Below are 16,789 nucleotides of genomic sequence, written 5' to 3' on the forward strand. Positions count from 1 at the left end.
ACTATGCTTTATTTAGCTTAGTATGGCCTAAATTTTCCAGAACAGTTATATTCCATGGTTTTTTTTCCTCCACTGAAGTCCAACATTTCATGAATTCTTCAAGAATAATATAAAGGGGTTTGTTATACCACTCACAACTGTACTCAAGATGCAGGGACATGAAAATAAAGATTCTTCTCTATATTGATCTTGAACAAAAAGTCCAACGGATATTTTGGAATTGAGAGGTATGTCAAATGAGTGACCACATTATCCAAATTATTTTTTCCTCATTTTTCCTTTCTTAATATTTCAAAACATGACCAAAGGTGTCCGGTGCTGTAAGTACTGTTCAATGCTTTATACATTCTAAACAACACAGTTTCCAGAAAAAGCCTTCTTGCTGAGCAATGCACACTTATCCATTCTGAAGTTAGAAGCAGGAAGCAATAACAGTTCCTCTAATTTGAACAACTGTCTAATCACTCTCTTGAATTCTGTTGTCCTAAGACATGTCTTCCTAAACTGAGATTCATAATACACATGAAAGGCAGCAGAATTTGCACAATCAGGACAATTTTGCATGATTCCCGTGCCTCAAAACCCAAACTGTAACAACAACAGAAAAATAATCAAAATTTTCTTTAAACATTTTTTTTACCTGACAAGTCTACCAGAGCTGTTCTTGACTGTACCACCTATAATCAATTCCTCCTGCCAATGCATGTATTTTTTGGACAGTCCATAGCATCCACCACTCAAAACAAGGGCTACATCAAGAGGCTAGAAGAAGTTATACAAAAAAGCAATTAACCAGTTTCATATCTTCAGACAACCTCCTGCCCTAATTCAACATAAGCTATACTAGAATAAAAGATATTAAAGACAATCTAAGAGGTCTAAAATAAAGAGAAATGTGTTCCAACAGAGTAGTTTGGACAACTCAGATACTTGCTGACCAGACAAATTTCTCAAAAACATGCTTTGGCTGTTAAAAGGATATAGAAAACTGAGGCACATGACTTCAAATCTTCACAAATATAAACAGAGCTGGCACTACTTAGAGGAATGCTCTGCTATGCTGTGTGAATATACAGCAGTAGTTGTATTCCAGCAGTGGCTAGGTCTGCCTGACACATCAGGTTTGCTGAAATCGAACATCAACTGTCATACCCAGCCAGCAGCTGACAGCCACGCTATCACTCTAAATATGTGGGACTAAGTATTGCATCAATGAATGAGAGGGAAAGTTTGTGATTGTGGGAAACAGTTTGTAGCAGGAAAAGAAAATTAACTACATACTGCTTGGAAGAAAATGGTACCTTCTTCTCTTTGACCTCCCCTCCTATCCTTCCCCTCCTTGAAAAGACATGCACAGAGACAAGCAAACTTACTTTGGTGGAATTTTTATTAGGGGCTGTGCTTGGGCAATCAGCATCAGCAGGATTCAGGCATGGTCGATCCATGTAACCATGACCAACCTCTGCTTTATTCAGCATTTCTTCCCAGCTCTCCACTTGGTAGTTTATTTTCTTTAATTCTTCCAAGAATTCTAAAGGGTCAAAGTTGATCCACTGCAAAGGAGGCTTCCCTCTGCAAGAGAAACCACGAGAAAATGACACATACACAAAAGACAAAAGAAGTACTAAAAGAAAAACACTTTTTCAATTAATGTTTGCAAAAATAAGACAGTTATTTTCTTTTACAAGTTAAAACACATTCTGGTATGGTTGCTTCAAAAAATGTAAGGTATATTTTAATTAGACTTTTAATACATTTTTCTTGCAGCTCACTTGTAATTCTAATAAAAATATTAATTTTTTACATTACTGTACAAATCAGGTTTAAAATACTTTCATTTACAAGAAAAGCAAAACAAATAATCATGTACCTATATAACAAAAAAGCAGACAACTGCTTCTTCAAAGAACTGGGGTGGGAAGGAGAGGGAAAAAAGAGAGGGGGCTGAGGAAAGCATGCTTTTCTCATAGTACCAGATCATTTCTTGCTAGTCTAGTAATAGAGGTGGTTGAGTCACCAACCCTGGATGCATTTAAAAGTCATTTGGATGTGGTGTTTAGAGATATGGTTTAGGGTGAACCTTGCAGAGACATCACAGTTGGACTTGGTCATCCTGAGGATCTTTTCCAACTGGAATGCTTCTGTGACTGTCTGATCTTACAAATGTAATCATTCAATACAGCTGATCTTTGTTTACCTATAACAATACTGGGCTCCTTCAAATGTTCCAGCACCTGACTATCAACCATCAAGCTTTCCTGCTGCCATCACTATCACTGTGACATCTCCCACTCTCCATTCCTGAATTTGTGATGTTGACAGACTAGAAAGGCTTTTGGCTGCCTTATTCTGTGGTTCAAACCGCAGTCTATCTGCTTAACTAGGCTTAAATCATTCTTCCAAACCTCTCATCCAGAAAACACAAACCCATTTATTTCCCCATCTAAAACTGTACGCTAAAGGTTAGGAGATGGCCATTGAAAATTGCTTTTACGAAGAGATGCAAACCAGGTCAGAAACAATAACTCAAATGCTAACTCCTGCATAATTAACAGAAAATGCCTGCACAGATTAACGATTCAGGGCATATAGTAACACACTTGTAAACTGTGAGAAATCACCCATAAAAGATACTACATGGATTCTTTAATGACCTCATAAGCAAATGATTTGTTCTTAATTCCTTAGGAAAGTTTGAGGTTTAACCCAAAACATTTGCTTAAGAATAAAATTCCAAGCAATGAGTTTTGGTTGGTTGGGATTTTATTTGGCATTTGTTTTAATTTTGTTTTGGTTTAATTTTATGGCAAAAAACAAACAAACCGACAAACTCTGCCCACCAGAAACAAGCCAAAAAAACCCACGACAAACAGAAAAACCCGAGCAAGCAAACAAACCACAACCAAATTTTTTAAGCTTGAATTCAGAACTTACAATTCATCTTACACACTAAGAGAGCACGAAAAATAACACAGGTTTGAAATCAATGCCTACACAAATCATCTCTTAGAAACACAAAAAAAAATGTGTTCAATTAGAAGAAAATTCATGCATATTTTCTGCATAGACACTACATTTTGTCTTTTTTTTTGCTGAGTTAGAGTATGAATAAACAATATATACAATACGAATGAGTTAGAATATGAATAAGCAATATATACAGTTTCATAACTGAGTCAGATCAGAAAGTTATTAAAAAAAGCTTACAATAGATAGGCAGTTCCTGACTGTAGCTTTGCTCCCTCCCAAAAGCAGTCCAAAGGTGTGATAATTAAGCAAGGATAAAGATACTCTATGATCTGTCAAAATCAGAAAGGGGAAAAACAGAGTCATACTAAAATAGAACCACAGCAGCACAAGCTGAATCATGAGAATACACAATCTTTTTAACTAAATGCCTGCTACAAATACCTGGTCCATGTAACCTGCTTCTGTGATAAGTTCTCCTGATTTATAGCACAAATGTTCCAATTTCCATTGTCTGCAAGAAATAAAAAGAACAAATATTTCTCTCTTGTACAGCTACTGAAATTATTTTTAAAAAGCAACAGGCATTTGTAGTTGTCACTCACATAAAGTATTATTCAGCACAGACAGACTACATCTCATTAAAAAAATCAAAGGCCTTTCTTGTTGTAGTTACAGACTAGAATTCATTTCAGTTATTTATACAGAATTTGTTTCAGTTATTCTCACTTCCTCTGTAAAACTCATTAAAAATAATGGATTTTATTTAGGATGTGCAGGCTAGTCAACACATGCTAAAGGGACAGCAACCCACCTTTATAGAAATGAGATCACTTGTGCCTTAAGATATCACTCAGTGAGACAAATGAGACAGATGACAACTCTAGTGGGCTAGAATATTTGCTAGTACAGAAGAAATTGAGTCTTTAGGAATTCTGCACTTATTTTTCAGCTCTGTTACAACTTCCACTGCCATGATTTCTAACACCTTAAACAAAGCAGGAGGCTGGGTAAAGAAAATATAAGCCTTGGTATCAGTTCACTGAGGCATCCATTGGATTTGCCTAAAAAATGTACTGGAAGACAGGATCTTCATACCTAGAAGGAAGCACCCTTAGACATACTGTCCTGTAAGTAGTAACCATGGGGGGACCACTTTTCAGAAAGACACCTCGCTAGCCCAAAGCTGGTACCTTCCTGAAGTGCATTTCTATCGTTTTCATGTTAGACAACACTCTCAGGATCACTCCCAGCACCATTTACCCCATTTTGTTTGTTAAAAGCCAAATCGTCACTGCCATCCTGCCAAGGTGTCAGATACCAGAAACCAGTGATGCTCAAAACACAATTCTAAGAGAAAGGCTCTAAAGTACTAATGATTCAGAAATACAGGGAGGGAAACACGTGTGTGCCCACTCTTCAGCTGCTCCAGCTTAAGAAAAGTTGCCTTTCTCCTTACCTGTTGTACATATAGACATGTACTCTGCTGGCCTGAAGTGCAGAGTCAAGGTGCTGTCTGAGTGCTTCTGTTGTAAGTACATTAGCACCATCTTCCTGTGGAGTCTGGATCATGAGCTGGGGGTTAAACATGGCCTCTTCTCCAATCTTCTGCCGTGTATAATTTAACTCCCGGCTCACTCGTCCACCAACTGATGGATAAATATCAACAGCTTTGTATTAGCCAGTAGCTGCTATTGTGGATTCACCTGATGAATACTTTTCAGGAAGAAAAACTTGACCATGTGCATGAACTGTTCTGTTTCAAACTCATCACAATATAACTCTAGAACTAATAATTTTATTTTAGGAACACTGCAACAAACACCCCACATTCTTCATTAAAATACCACTGCCTCTACATTAAAGTACTGATATTTTAACTGGAGCCTCAATCAGCTTTTTCTCATTATCACCAATATTCTACATGTAATTTTTTTTGAAAGAATGAAAAAAAAACCCCAAAATTTTTTCTTGCAGACCAGGCCATTTCTTACATTGTATACATAAAGATAAATAGCTTTAAGTTACACTCTTCTAAACAATTTGGGAAGGGCAGCAGAAGAATATCTGAAAAAGGAAGGAGGAAAAGAGTACATGGGTACCTATTTAGTCTTACATAGGAAAGAAAGAATACCAAGTTCACATAAAGAGATCCAGTTTTGAGCACAGCAAGGATTGTCTGCGGCTGCTCTACGCTAGTGGTCCTGTACCTTCACAACATCTGGTTACAGAGATCACTCATGTGCAACATGTTTCCAGCCCCACATAAACCGAACAGTATGTTCTACGCTGAAACATGGTGGGGAAAAAAGAAAAAAAGAGAGAAAAGAGAGACTGCAAAGTCGACAGGCTCTAGAGGGAGCCACATTCAATCTGCCTTGCCAGAAAGTATTACATAAGAATGGAAAATTATCTTCCCTCTTACAAAAAAAGCATTCAGACAGAGTTCATATACTTTACATAACCTCCCCTGTAGTGGTCTCTAACAGATGCATGTGGGAGGCAGGGTCAATTAAGCCAGACCATTAAATGAATCAAGACTACATCCAGATGAGAAGGACAAAAATATCACCAACATGTTGTTTCCATCTCTGACAATATATTACCTTTATTGCTCTGTTAAGTCCAAGCCAGAGCCCTAGTCTAATTTGCTACACTTTTTTCAGTCCTAGTCAGCTTGGCACTGGTGATCTGAATTACTGCTAAAGTTTACATCTGCAACAGCGTAAACTGAAATTACACATGTACATCTATTTATTCCTAGGCCACGTACTGTAAGACTGATTTACAACCACTGGGACTGGGGAACATAACAGTACCAAGCCTTAACAAAAACATAATTTTTCAGTCACTTGCCCCCACAAATGTCAGAGTGAGACCCTCAACAACTAAACCATACAGTCATTATGGCGCAAATCATTGCTTATTTTCTAGTCCAGGAGTTCTTTGAAAAAGTAAGTGCCTTCCCAACACACTCCATTTTTTTGCCAGTCCATCTCCTGTGGCACTACCTCCTTCACACCAAGTAAGACCAGCTTGGAGTAAGGAAAAAAAAAAAAAAAGCAAAACTTTCTTACCTAGAGGCCTTTACAACTTCTTCATATCTCTCTCACTGCAGTGAGAGAACACACAGTGAGACTGCATAAGCATGGTTGCAAAAATCTATTGTTAATTTTTATCAATAACGAAACCCTGAAAGTACTTCCATTCACCAGGCTTGTGTTCATGCTCACTGATGTCTTTCTCCACCAACCAATAATCTATGAGACATTAATAAATCTTGCTTCATTTCACAGGAGTATAAGGTGGGGATTCCAGATCAGTTATCCTAATCTGTATGTCTTGGAATCAGAACGTTCTTTTACAGCCCTTTACACTGCAAGTGCTTCCAAAGATAAAGCATCTCTTTTTTGTGTCTTAACAACAATCAAGACAATAAAGAGACAATTTTAAGAGGACTGTGGAGTCTACCATAAACTTCCACTTCTGGCACTCTATCTGTTCTCATTTGCCCACACTTTCTCTTTGGATTTAACCACAACTTGAATCAACAAATCATACTTCATGCAAGACAAAGGGCAGCATTCCTACCTCTGCTGAAAGTGATCAACTGTTTACTGTCAACAGAAATGATTGCTTCCTAATCAAGGCCCTGCCAAATCACATTAACTTCACTGAACAAGGCAGACTTGGCTAATCAAAACTGCATCACACAAGTCAATCAACGAAACAGAAGCTGGATTTTTTTTTCCTTTTAACATTCGAAACAGGAATAACAAAACCACCCAGGAAGGCAAGAATATGTTCCAGAACTCAGCCATAGATCTGCTCTGCCTTCTCTTAAGGCACTACACAATTCAATTACTTATTTGATGGCTCCATTATGTACATTTACCAAGTTAAATAAAGATAACTGCACAGGCAAATATAAGTATTTTATAGAACATAATACCTGAATATAAAGAAACTACAAATACAGATTGCAGACGAAAATTCTGACTGACAAAACCAGGCCTTGAGAAAAAAATACAGACAAAACAGAAGGAAGTAGATACCTTAGTGGTCTTTCAACATATTACAAGCAGTAAAATACAAAAAGAATTTAAAAAAAAAAGTTTCCACCAGTTAAATTTTCATTTATTTTAATTAGAAGTTTTCAAAGATTACTGAAAGCTCCTATACCTAGGAATTTTATGCCTCCACTACCAGCACAATCTGCTAAATATTCCTTTTTTTTTTTTTTTTAAGGTGGTGCTCTTACTCTTTCCCTTCCCCCAGCAATCCACAGCTGGTATGGAAAACCTAGGAGAAAAAAAAATGTCACTGAAATGTACTCAAAGTCTCTGGTCCCATTGTGCTGAAGACACACAATGCTATACACACTGCAGAAAGTCATTCCTTATACTTTCAAGAAAAAAAGAGGCATTACAGTCATCATAGAATTTCCATACCACAGGACAAATGATGTACTAGAAAACATGACCAATCAACAAAATGCTGGTGTTCTGCAGTTGCTCCTTCACAGATTCTGTTTTCTTGTATTTGGTGACAATATGCTACACTCAAAATGTCACTAACTTAAATTGTAGGTTAGGGCATGCAGTACCTGCATTTTCCATTTTACTACATATAAAAGAACCCTTTCACTTTAATACTCTGATGACAAAAATCTACATATTGCTTTCCTTTTTTGATACATCAAAAGCCATTTGAGTCCTTTTTTACATGATTCCTTAAAATGTAGTGCTTCGATGGCTGAGGTAGTGGCACACATGTCCACAAGCCAAAACGCTGATTTAAATAACAGATCAGTACATTGTCTCATGGATGGTGCTAACACAATGCAGCAGTTGTACACCATACTTCCAGCAGTGTCATCACATTCTGTGTCTCTGTCTACTAGAAGTAAGATGCCATTTGCAAAATCTAGATAACAAAGTAAAACAAACACACCAACAAAAATCACAACAAAGTAATAATACCAGTGTTCTGGCACCATTTCTTACTTAATGTATCACTTTCTCATTTTCAAGAATGTGTTTGAAGGTGGGTGTTTAACACGAGACAGTTCAACTGACAGCATCTTTGTTGCTGAATATTAGCTCCTCTTAAAAACCTGCTTTTTCCAGAGAAAGTGTTTTCCCATTTCCTTTCTCCCAGATATCTACAGCTCTGTGCCAAAACATGTGAGATCTGCCTTAGGCAAGTCAGTATCCCATACCATGACACACACTGCTGCTTATCTTTGACTTCACTGACTTCAGCAGGTGCCGACTAAAATACTAAATTCGATGCCCTTATGAAGAGCTGGAAGAGAAACATTATTGTCAGTATGGATGCTGCAGCTAAGAGCTGTGTAAGAACCAGTATGTTTCCCTTCCTTTAGAGCAATGAACAGCTGCCAGGTGGTAACAAGTTTTAGTCATCCTTCACTTGAGGCAGACCTGAACCCATGACCTATAGGTGAAAGGCTCTAGATCAGATTTCCAAGCACCGGGTTCACAGTCCCAGTGTTTCAGTCATCACACACTAAAATGCTTCGGTGTGCCTCAAGTGAGAGGCACCCAGAAAAACAAAAACGCTTGCCTTTACTGTACATTTCAACAGCACTGATGCACCCTCCAATGACGTAAGGGTGAAACCATATTTGTTTTCATTGGCACGTACCTGAGAGATTTCCTTCCACTGACTTACTAACAATCTCAAAGTTACTGGTTTAGTCAGGTCATGTGTTCATTTCCACTGTGAATGTCACAGCCTTAGCTACACCTTCTTTACCATTAGAATCCAAAATTTATGTAGCATTACATAAATTACACACTTACAAAGTACTCCAAAACCTGCCACTGGGAACTGCAATCCTTTCTTGTTGAGGAGAGGCTAAGGGACTTGGGTCTCTTTAGTCTGGAGAAGAGAGAAGACTGAGAGGGGATTTAGAAAATACTTAGAATCATAGAATCAACCAGGTTGGAAGAGACGATCCAGTCCAACCTAGCACCCAGCCCTAGCCAATCAACTAGACCATGGCACTAAGTGCCTCATCCAGGCTTTTCTTGAAGACCCCCAGGGACGGTGCCTCCACCACCTCCCTGGGCAGCCCATTCCAATGGGAAATCACTCTCTCTGTGAAGAACTTCTTCCTAACATCCAGCCTATACCTACCCCGGCACAACTTGAGACTGTGTCCCCTTGTTCTATTGCTGGTTGCCTGGGAGAAGAGGCCACCCCCCACCTGACTACAATGCCACCTCAGGTAGTTGTAGACAGTAATAAGATCACCCCTGAGCCTCCTCTTCTCCAGGCTAAACACCTCCAGCTCCCTCAGCCTCTCCTCATAGGATTTGTGTTCCAGGCCCCTCACCAGCTTTGTTGCTCTTCTCTGGACATGCTCCAGCACCTCAACATCTCCCTTGAATTGAGGGGCCCAGAACTGGACACAGGACTCAAGGTGTGGTCTGACCAGTGCTGAGTACAGGGGAAGAATAACCTCCCTTGTCCTCCTGGCCACACTGTTCCTGATGCAAGCCAGGATGCCATTGGCTCTCTTGGCCACCTGGGCACACTGCTGGCTCATCTTCAGCTTACTATCTATCAGTACCCCCAGGTCCCTTTCCTCCTGGCTGCTCTCCAGCCACTCAGTCCCCAGCCTGTAGTGCTGCTTGGGGTTGTTGTGGCCAAAGTGCAGAACCCTGTACTTGGCCTTGTTCAGTCTCATCCCATTGGCCTCTGCCCACCCATCCAGCCTGTCCAGGTCCCTCTGCAGGGCTCTCCTACCTTCCAGCAGATCAACACCTGCTCCTAGCTTGGTGTCATCTGCAAACTTACTGATGCTGGACTCAATGCCCTCGTTCAGGTCATCAATAAAGATATTGAACAGGACTGGGCCCAGCACTGATCCTTGGGGAACACCACTAGTGACTGTGTGCCAACTGGATGTGGCACTATTTACCACCACTCTCTGAGCTCTGCCAGCCAGCCAGTTCTTGATCCAGCACAGAGTGAATCTATCCAAACCATGAGCTGCCAGCTTGGCTAGGAGCTTCTTGTGGCAGACAGTGTCAAAGGCTTTGCTGAAGTCCAAGTAGACTACATCCACAGCCTGCCCCACATTCACCAGGCAGTAACCTGATCATAAAAGGAGATCAGGTTGGTGAGGCAGGACCTGCCCTTCCTAAACCCATGCTGGCTGGGCCTGATCCCTTGGCTATGCTGTAGGTGCTTCGTGATGGCACCCAAGATTACCTGTTCCATGACCTTGCCTGGCACTGAGGTCAGGCTCACAGGTCTGTAGTTTTCTGGCTCCTCCTTACGACCCTTCTTGTGAATGGGTATCATATTGGCCAGCTTCCAGTCTTTGGGGACCTCTCCAGTGAGCCAGGACTGCTGATAAATGATGGAGAGTGGCTTGGCCAGCTCAGCTGCCAGCTCTCTCAGCACCTTAGGGTGGATCCCATCCGGTCCCATGGACTTGTGAGGATCCAAATGACGCAGCAGGTCCCTTACTGCTTCCTCATGGATTAGAGGGGGACTGTACTGGTCCCTGACTCCATCTCCATCCACCACTTCAGGAGTCCAGCTGTCCTGGAGACAATCTGTCCCATTATTGAAGACTGAGGCAAAGAAGGTGTTAAGCACCTCTGCCTTTTCCTCATCCTTTGTCACTATGTTCCCCTCTCTATCTAACAAGGACTGGAGGTTGTCCTTGGCCCTTCTTTTGCCATTCAGATATTTAAAGAAACACTTATGAATATCTGAGGGCTGGATGTCAGAAGCAGAGGGACAGGCTCTGCTCACTTGCTGCCTGTGATAGGACAAGGAGCAATGGATATAAGCTGCAGCACAGGAGACTCCACCTCAACACAAGGCAGAACTTCTTTACTGTAAGGGTCACAGAGCACTGGAACAGGGTCCCCAGAGAGGTTGTGGAGTCTCCTTCTCAAAGCCTGTCTGGATGCATTCTTCTGTGACCAGAACAAGACGGGCAGGGGGGCTGGACTCAATCTGCATGGGTCCTTTCCAATCCCTAACATCTTGTGATCCTGTGAGTCATCTCAGGACTAAGTTTGATCTCTGCTACACACTAAGATTGATCCTAAATCAAGCCGTGACAGCCAAAAATCACTGCTTGTTAAGTTATTGTCCAGTGATTCAAAAGGTATAAAATACTTCTTTTTCAGAATATTTTGCAGTGTTCCATTTCAAGTTACTGGAACTGCACCACATAGCCTGAGGTTTTGTTAATTTTTTTGGACTGAGGACTACATCTAATAACAATTCAATAGTTACCTTGTGTACTGTGCAACAAGCAGCTTAATAGAGCACAAGCTCTCCTGTAAAGAGAACGTTCCTGAGAAACAAACACTTGGGTTATAAATGCTTTCTTACCAATGTGAAGACCAGATTTTGAGAAACCAAAGCCAAGGTTCCCAGAAATGCCTACTGGTTTTGGAGCCTAAGTTCTTCTGTCAGAAGCCTGAAGTGTATAAACAGAGCAAAATTTTCTGGAAAATCTCCCTTCTGAAGACTATGGGCCTTAAGTTGTTCCCATATTTTTCTGTAACTGTAAATACACAGCATCAGAGCAATCCATGATCAACCTTTTGATAGTGACAACTCAAAGCTAAAAAAATCATAAACGTAACCGTGATTGACATCTCACAGAAACATCCCCCTGAAATATACTGACCTTTTTTGATAAATCAGACATGTAGATTAGTACCCTTATAAAATTCTTACATTAAGGCCTAAGCAACATCCTAAACAGGAAACTTCTGCAGTTGCAATACCTGCTACCACTACAAGTGAAGCCAAAAATCAGAAAACAAACCCCCTTCATGATTCAGTAAACATATAAAAACAAAAGCTAGAATCACACACTTAAGTGTGTTCACCAACCAGATATAGTCTTAGATAGACTGTCTTTCTCAATTCTGGCTGCTGCTAAGAGCTGCATTCTGCTCCACTTCATCACTTCATTTCTCCTTGCACTGTTCCCATGTGTATCTCTATCACATGTGTGCAGGTGTTAATCAAAAACTACACAATGAAACTAGTTTTAGTCCATTATGATGGTACACAGATATACCAGTCAGCTGAAGCTTTGCCTCCCTTGTCCTAATTGCATGCCAGGATTGTACGTGGTCAAACCTGCCACAGAGCAGAAGGAAGTACCTAATGACACTGATGGCAATTCTCATTTCTACTGCTGAAAGAGCACAGATCTCATGGGAACAAAACACAGCAGTCATGTACTGCTGAAACCTCCTATAATGAAATGGAACCAAAGAGCTGAATTTCTCTGGCAGATATGAAGATTATCCTGCCACTTATTTGGCATAGAAAAAAATGGCCTTTAGATTTAAAGCTTCCTGTTGCTGTCAAGGGACTTCAGTCTTTGTGTTCTCTTGGATGTTTGGACTTCTCTGCACTGCTCTTTGTCACTGACAGAATATAGTTTTCCTGCACACACAGTATTAGTTAGCAACTCTAAGAGCAGGGAAGACAGCACTTAACTCAGAATTATCATTCTTTAGGCTTCAATGGCAGTGTACAAGGATAAAACCTTTTGTTGGAACAAAGTGCAAAACACTTTCACTGGAATTTAAGTTTGGTCAGCATAATAAATGGAACTTGTTGGCATGTCCACTGAGGAGTTTTTAAATATACTCTGGGTTTATTAGCTACTGATTGTAAGGCACAACCATGTAAATGATGCATCTGATATTCTAGGGATGCTAAGGATAGCTCTCATAAGACTACTGGAATTACATTATGAAAATGTTTTGGCTACCAGCAATGACTTTTATGCTTGTTTATATTACTATGCAAAACAAAGACTTCATAGGGAATGACTGAAATTGAACTACAAAAAAAAATACCCATTGAGAAATGATTATCTTACAAGTGCTAGAACACAGTGGTAAGCTATCAGCATATTAAAGAGATTACGTGGTTGTTCAATGGACTGTCCAACAGCTCAGTGAAAAATTATCATCTTTGTCATGTAATCAGACTTGATCTATGCTAGCACTGGATTACAAGCAGTCAGAAATTCCATGATGTATGTAGGTTTTCTTACACAGCACTTACTCTGTTGACTACATCTATCTGTGTTGGTAAAGCTCATGTGGAATAGTGATAGTTGACATCTGTCCAGGTTAGGACAGTCTGCACACTGTCTCCTCCCTTCCAACATGCTGGTGGAAACTGTATTTCTCCTCCTCCCCTGTTATAATGCCCAGAAAAAGAAAATAGTTTGTTTAGAATATAACTGCACCCCAATGTGACTTCAGTCTCTATCTCCAGTACCACTGAATTTTAGAAAAATCTAGAACCAATCTGACCATCTCAACCATTGTCACACTGAGAATTAAAGAACATGAGGTTCATATGTTTTGCTTAAAAACAGAAAAAATAAAAAGCAAATAAAAGAGCGTAGCCTACAAATGAAAAAAAAAAAAAAAAAAGTCACAAAACCTCCCAACAGTAACAAAGCACTTCAAAAGACTGTTTTTTATGTTCCAAGTCATCATTTGATAGAAGTTACTCATCACACATGCTGGGGATGACTCCAGTGTTGCTGTTACAAATTTCATTAATGCTGACATGATTATGAATAGCAAAAATAAAAACACACATCAAAGATGGCTTTTCATTCTGCCACAGTTTGACAAAGTTTAGAGCTGTGACAAGGACACAAAGCTGTCTCCATACTCAGGAAGATAGCCCAACAACAGCTGTTCCTTTGTAGTGGAAAATCTTCCCTGTAATTTTGGAAGCTAAAAGTTTTCCTTCTAAAAAAGTAGATAAAAGTTGATTTTACATGGATACATTTATATTGCCCATAGGCAGAAAAACACTATTTCTGATTGAGTACAATAGACAGATAGCTACCAAAACAACCCAAGCAACAGCTATTTTTAAACCCAGTTCTTGCTCAGTGCCCCGAGCTGAGAAACTTGAAAAGTCCAGAAAAAAACCCAAACAAACCCTACCAAAACACAAACAAACCGCAACCAAAGCACCACCAAAACCAAAATGAACAAATTGAAAAGTACAAACTGAAAAAAACCTACATGCAAGCAGCTTCAAAACGTACAATAATACACAACACTGGTATACACAATTCAAACTTTCCAATTAAACATAAAATGCAGTAGCCACTTACTGAGCTGCAACACATGTCCCTAGTAACAGGATATGAGCTGTTCACCTCTGGGTCACTGGTTCTAATCCAGCCAGGAACAATAGTGATCACAAGTTGTTTACCATGCAACAGCTGTTTGCTGGTCCCAATCCACTTCCTAGTGGGCAGGTGTCCACACAGTATAAAAAAAAAACATCTTCACAATTGTCAATCTTGTTGTCCATCCCAAAAAGGGAACTGAGGAATGAATGAACATGGAGAGCAAACTATCCTTTCTTACAAAGATACGGTATCTTCAGGTCACAGCCACTGTTATTGGTGGAGAAGTCCAACTATTGGATTTTCTGGCTAAGTAGTAAAGGAATAAAGAACTCTAGGCTCTGCTTTTTCCTAGAAATGCAAGGAGATGACCTGCAGTGAGGATAGGCAGCTAAAACAGACTACTGCAATTCTCCAACATTTTATGGCCATGTAGCAGTTTATACCTGCTGAGGAGCAAAGCTGATTTTTTTTTTTTTTTTTTGGTAATTTAAGAAAACACTTGAGCTTACTCTGTAACAGGTCCGAATCCTCAACTGCACATGAAAGTAACTACATTTCCAGGAGTTCTGCTGAGAAGAAGTACGAGGCTTCAAGGTCTAAGCCTAAGGATTTCAAAGCAGCTGAATATAATTCTTTTAAGTTACTTTAACTTGAATAAGAGCTTCTGCTGGGTACTGTGTTAAAAACAACTTGCTGTATTGCTCCACAGCAGTCAGCTTTCCTCTAGACCCACCTTTTCATTTAAGCTCTCGGTGCCCTTTTCTCAAATATGTAATTGCTTTCCTGTGTGGTTAAATGACACACTTTTTAAGTCTTTTCATATGTACTCCTGGGATAACACACATTTCATCTGTACATTGAGTAGCACAAAATCTGAATGCTGATTTTTTAAAGAAGCAGCAAACAGCAATTTAAAAACTTTCACCTTGAGCCTGTAAGGGGTTACCATTTCTCAAGTTGTGCTTTTCTCAGACTGCAAAAGTAACATACAGAAAAATGGAAGGAATTAACATGTTGTGAAACAGGGTACAGTTTCTTTCAAGTATTCCCTAGCAGCTGCTTGCTGTACCATCTGTTGTTGCCTAAGCAGCTTGCTTCTGAATGGCTTTGCACTGAAGCAGAACTGCTCTCACTGTTGGACACAATCAGGTCAGGTCAGCACTCCTCCCAGCACCAAACCTGCTGCCTGTCACAGCTCCCCCCACTTAAATATTTCTTACTTGCCACCAGCTCCAAAGACAGTGCTGCATCTGTCAGGAAGCCCATTTTTCATAGTTTGCTTGCTATTCACACCGTAGGCATTTCACTTTGTGCAGGGTGCAATCAGAAATTCCCATCAGACACTCCAAAAGCATGACCATATGGCCAAGTATGTTCTAAAGCAGAAAGGGCTGGGACAGAAAGTTGCATAAATGACCAAACTCATCCCACAGTACAACCTTTATGCTCTATCTCTGGCTGCTGTGATCACGCAGGTAATTTCAGTTCACAGCCAAGCGCACGACTGCAGCAGTGGTCTGCTCTCCGACTGATCAAGCCATTGCTAGAAGCTCCAGGAACGGCAGAGATCAGCCCCTGCCGCCACCGCGGGCAGAGCGCTTCATGAGAAGTGACTATAGGCGACACCTCCGCAAACACGCTCTGGGACGCCTCCAGCGACTCCCGCCTCAAACTCAAGGGAAACCCCTTTCCTTCCCTCATTCACTGCCTCCCTTTCGGGACTCTGTGTAGCGCCGCCAACCAGTCCCTCCCCGCACCGGCCTCTCGGCAGACCCGCGCCCCCAGGAACGGCACTCTGGTGTGTTCCAAACATCTCTCCTTCCCGCCGCATCTGAGCAGGGAAACACGCATCGCTGGGAGCCACTTTCATGATTTTGTTGCGAGCGGGATTAGCTGGATTAGGGTCTGATTCATAAGGACCCCCTGTGGCTGTGAGGAAGTTTCATCACAAGGTCAGTGTGGTGTGAACTATATTCTGTCAACACCACCACTCCTTATAGGCGACTACAAAAAATACAAAAGGGAGAAAAAAAATCGCATGTGAAATATATGAATGGTTTACAGCAACAAAGAGATTTACAGATTTCCCCATCAGCTGCTTAAGAAGATGTGTACCCTTCAACGCTGTGCTTCCTTAAAACAAGAAACCTGTATTAGTAATTTTTAATTTATAAAGAACTTAGTGGTTTAGGAGGTGGGAAGAACCTGGGGAATAAGGGCAGCAACCCACGCACAAAACCAGAGAAACTTCTGGCACATGGTCTAAAACCAGTCATGAAGCTTGAAGATTGTTGCACTGTTGAGATTTCATTACACATAACGCTGTTACCTTCAAGAGTACTTAATTTGCAGCCCCCTAAGTGCAGTACCGACTTTTTTTCTCGTTTTACACTTTAGAATGCAGAAAGGAGAAGGTGAACTAAAGTTTTTTGAGGGTGTACCTTAAAGCGTAATTACCAACCTTATACTTTCACCCCAAAGATTCCCCTAACCCCATCACAATGACATTTTTCAGATACAGCAACACTTTTGTAGTTGGCATGACGTAAAATAGTATCTATAGCGAAAGAGGGTAGGGTGTTGAGGTTTTTCACGTTTGTTTGTTTTTCTTAATTTTGTTTTGCTTTGCTTGTG

At 40.5% G+C, this 16,789-nt stretch overlaps 1 protein-coding gene across 2 annotated transcripts in view; it reads right to left on the reverse strand.

Annotated features, from left to right (window-relative positions):
* PTCH1 (patched 1) overlaps positions 1-16,789 on the reverse strand; it is a 71,446-nt gene that overhangs the window by 41,961 nt on the left and 12,696 nt on the right. For both annotated transcript variants that reach the window (XM_064176579.1, XM_064176578.1), the window contains 5 exons: positions 4,427-4,616; positions 3,412-3,481; positions 3,208-3,299; positions 1,374-1,572; positions 641-762 (listed from right to left, as the gene is read on the reverse strand). In XM_064176579.1, the coding sequence (XP_064032649.1) occupies positions 641-762; positions 1,374-1,572; positions 3,208-3,299; positions 3,412-3,481; positions 4,427-4,616 (673 nt within the window). The remainder of the gene's footprint in view (positions 1-640; positions 763-1,373; positions 1,573-3,207; positions 3,300-3,411; positions 3,482-4,426; positions 4,617-16,789) is intronic.

Source organism: Pogoniulus pusillus, chromosome Z, assembly GCF_015220805.1.
Source record: "Pogoniulus pusillus isolate bPogPus1 chromosome Z, bPogPus1.pri, whole genome shotgun sequence".
Taxonomy (NCBI): Eukaryota; Metazoa; Chordata; class Aves; order Piciformes; family Lybiidae; genus Pogoniulus; species Pogoniulus pusillus.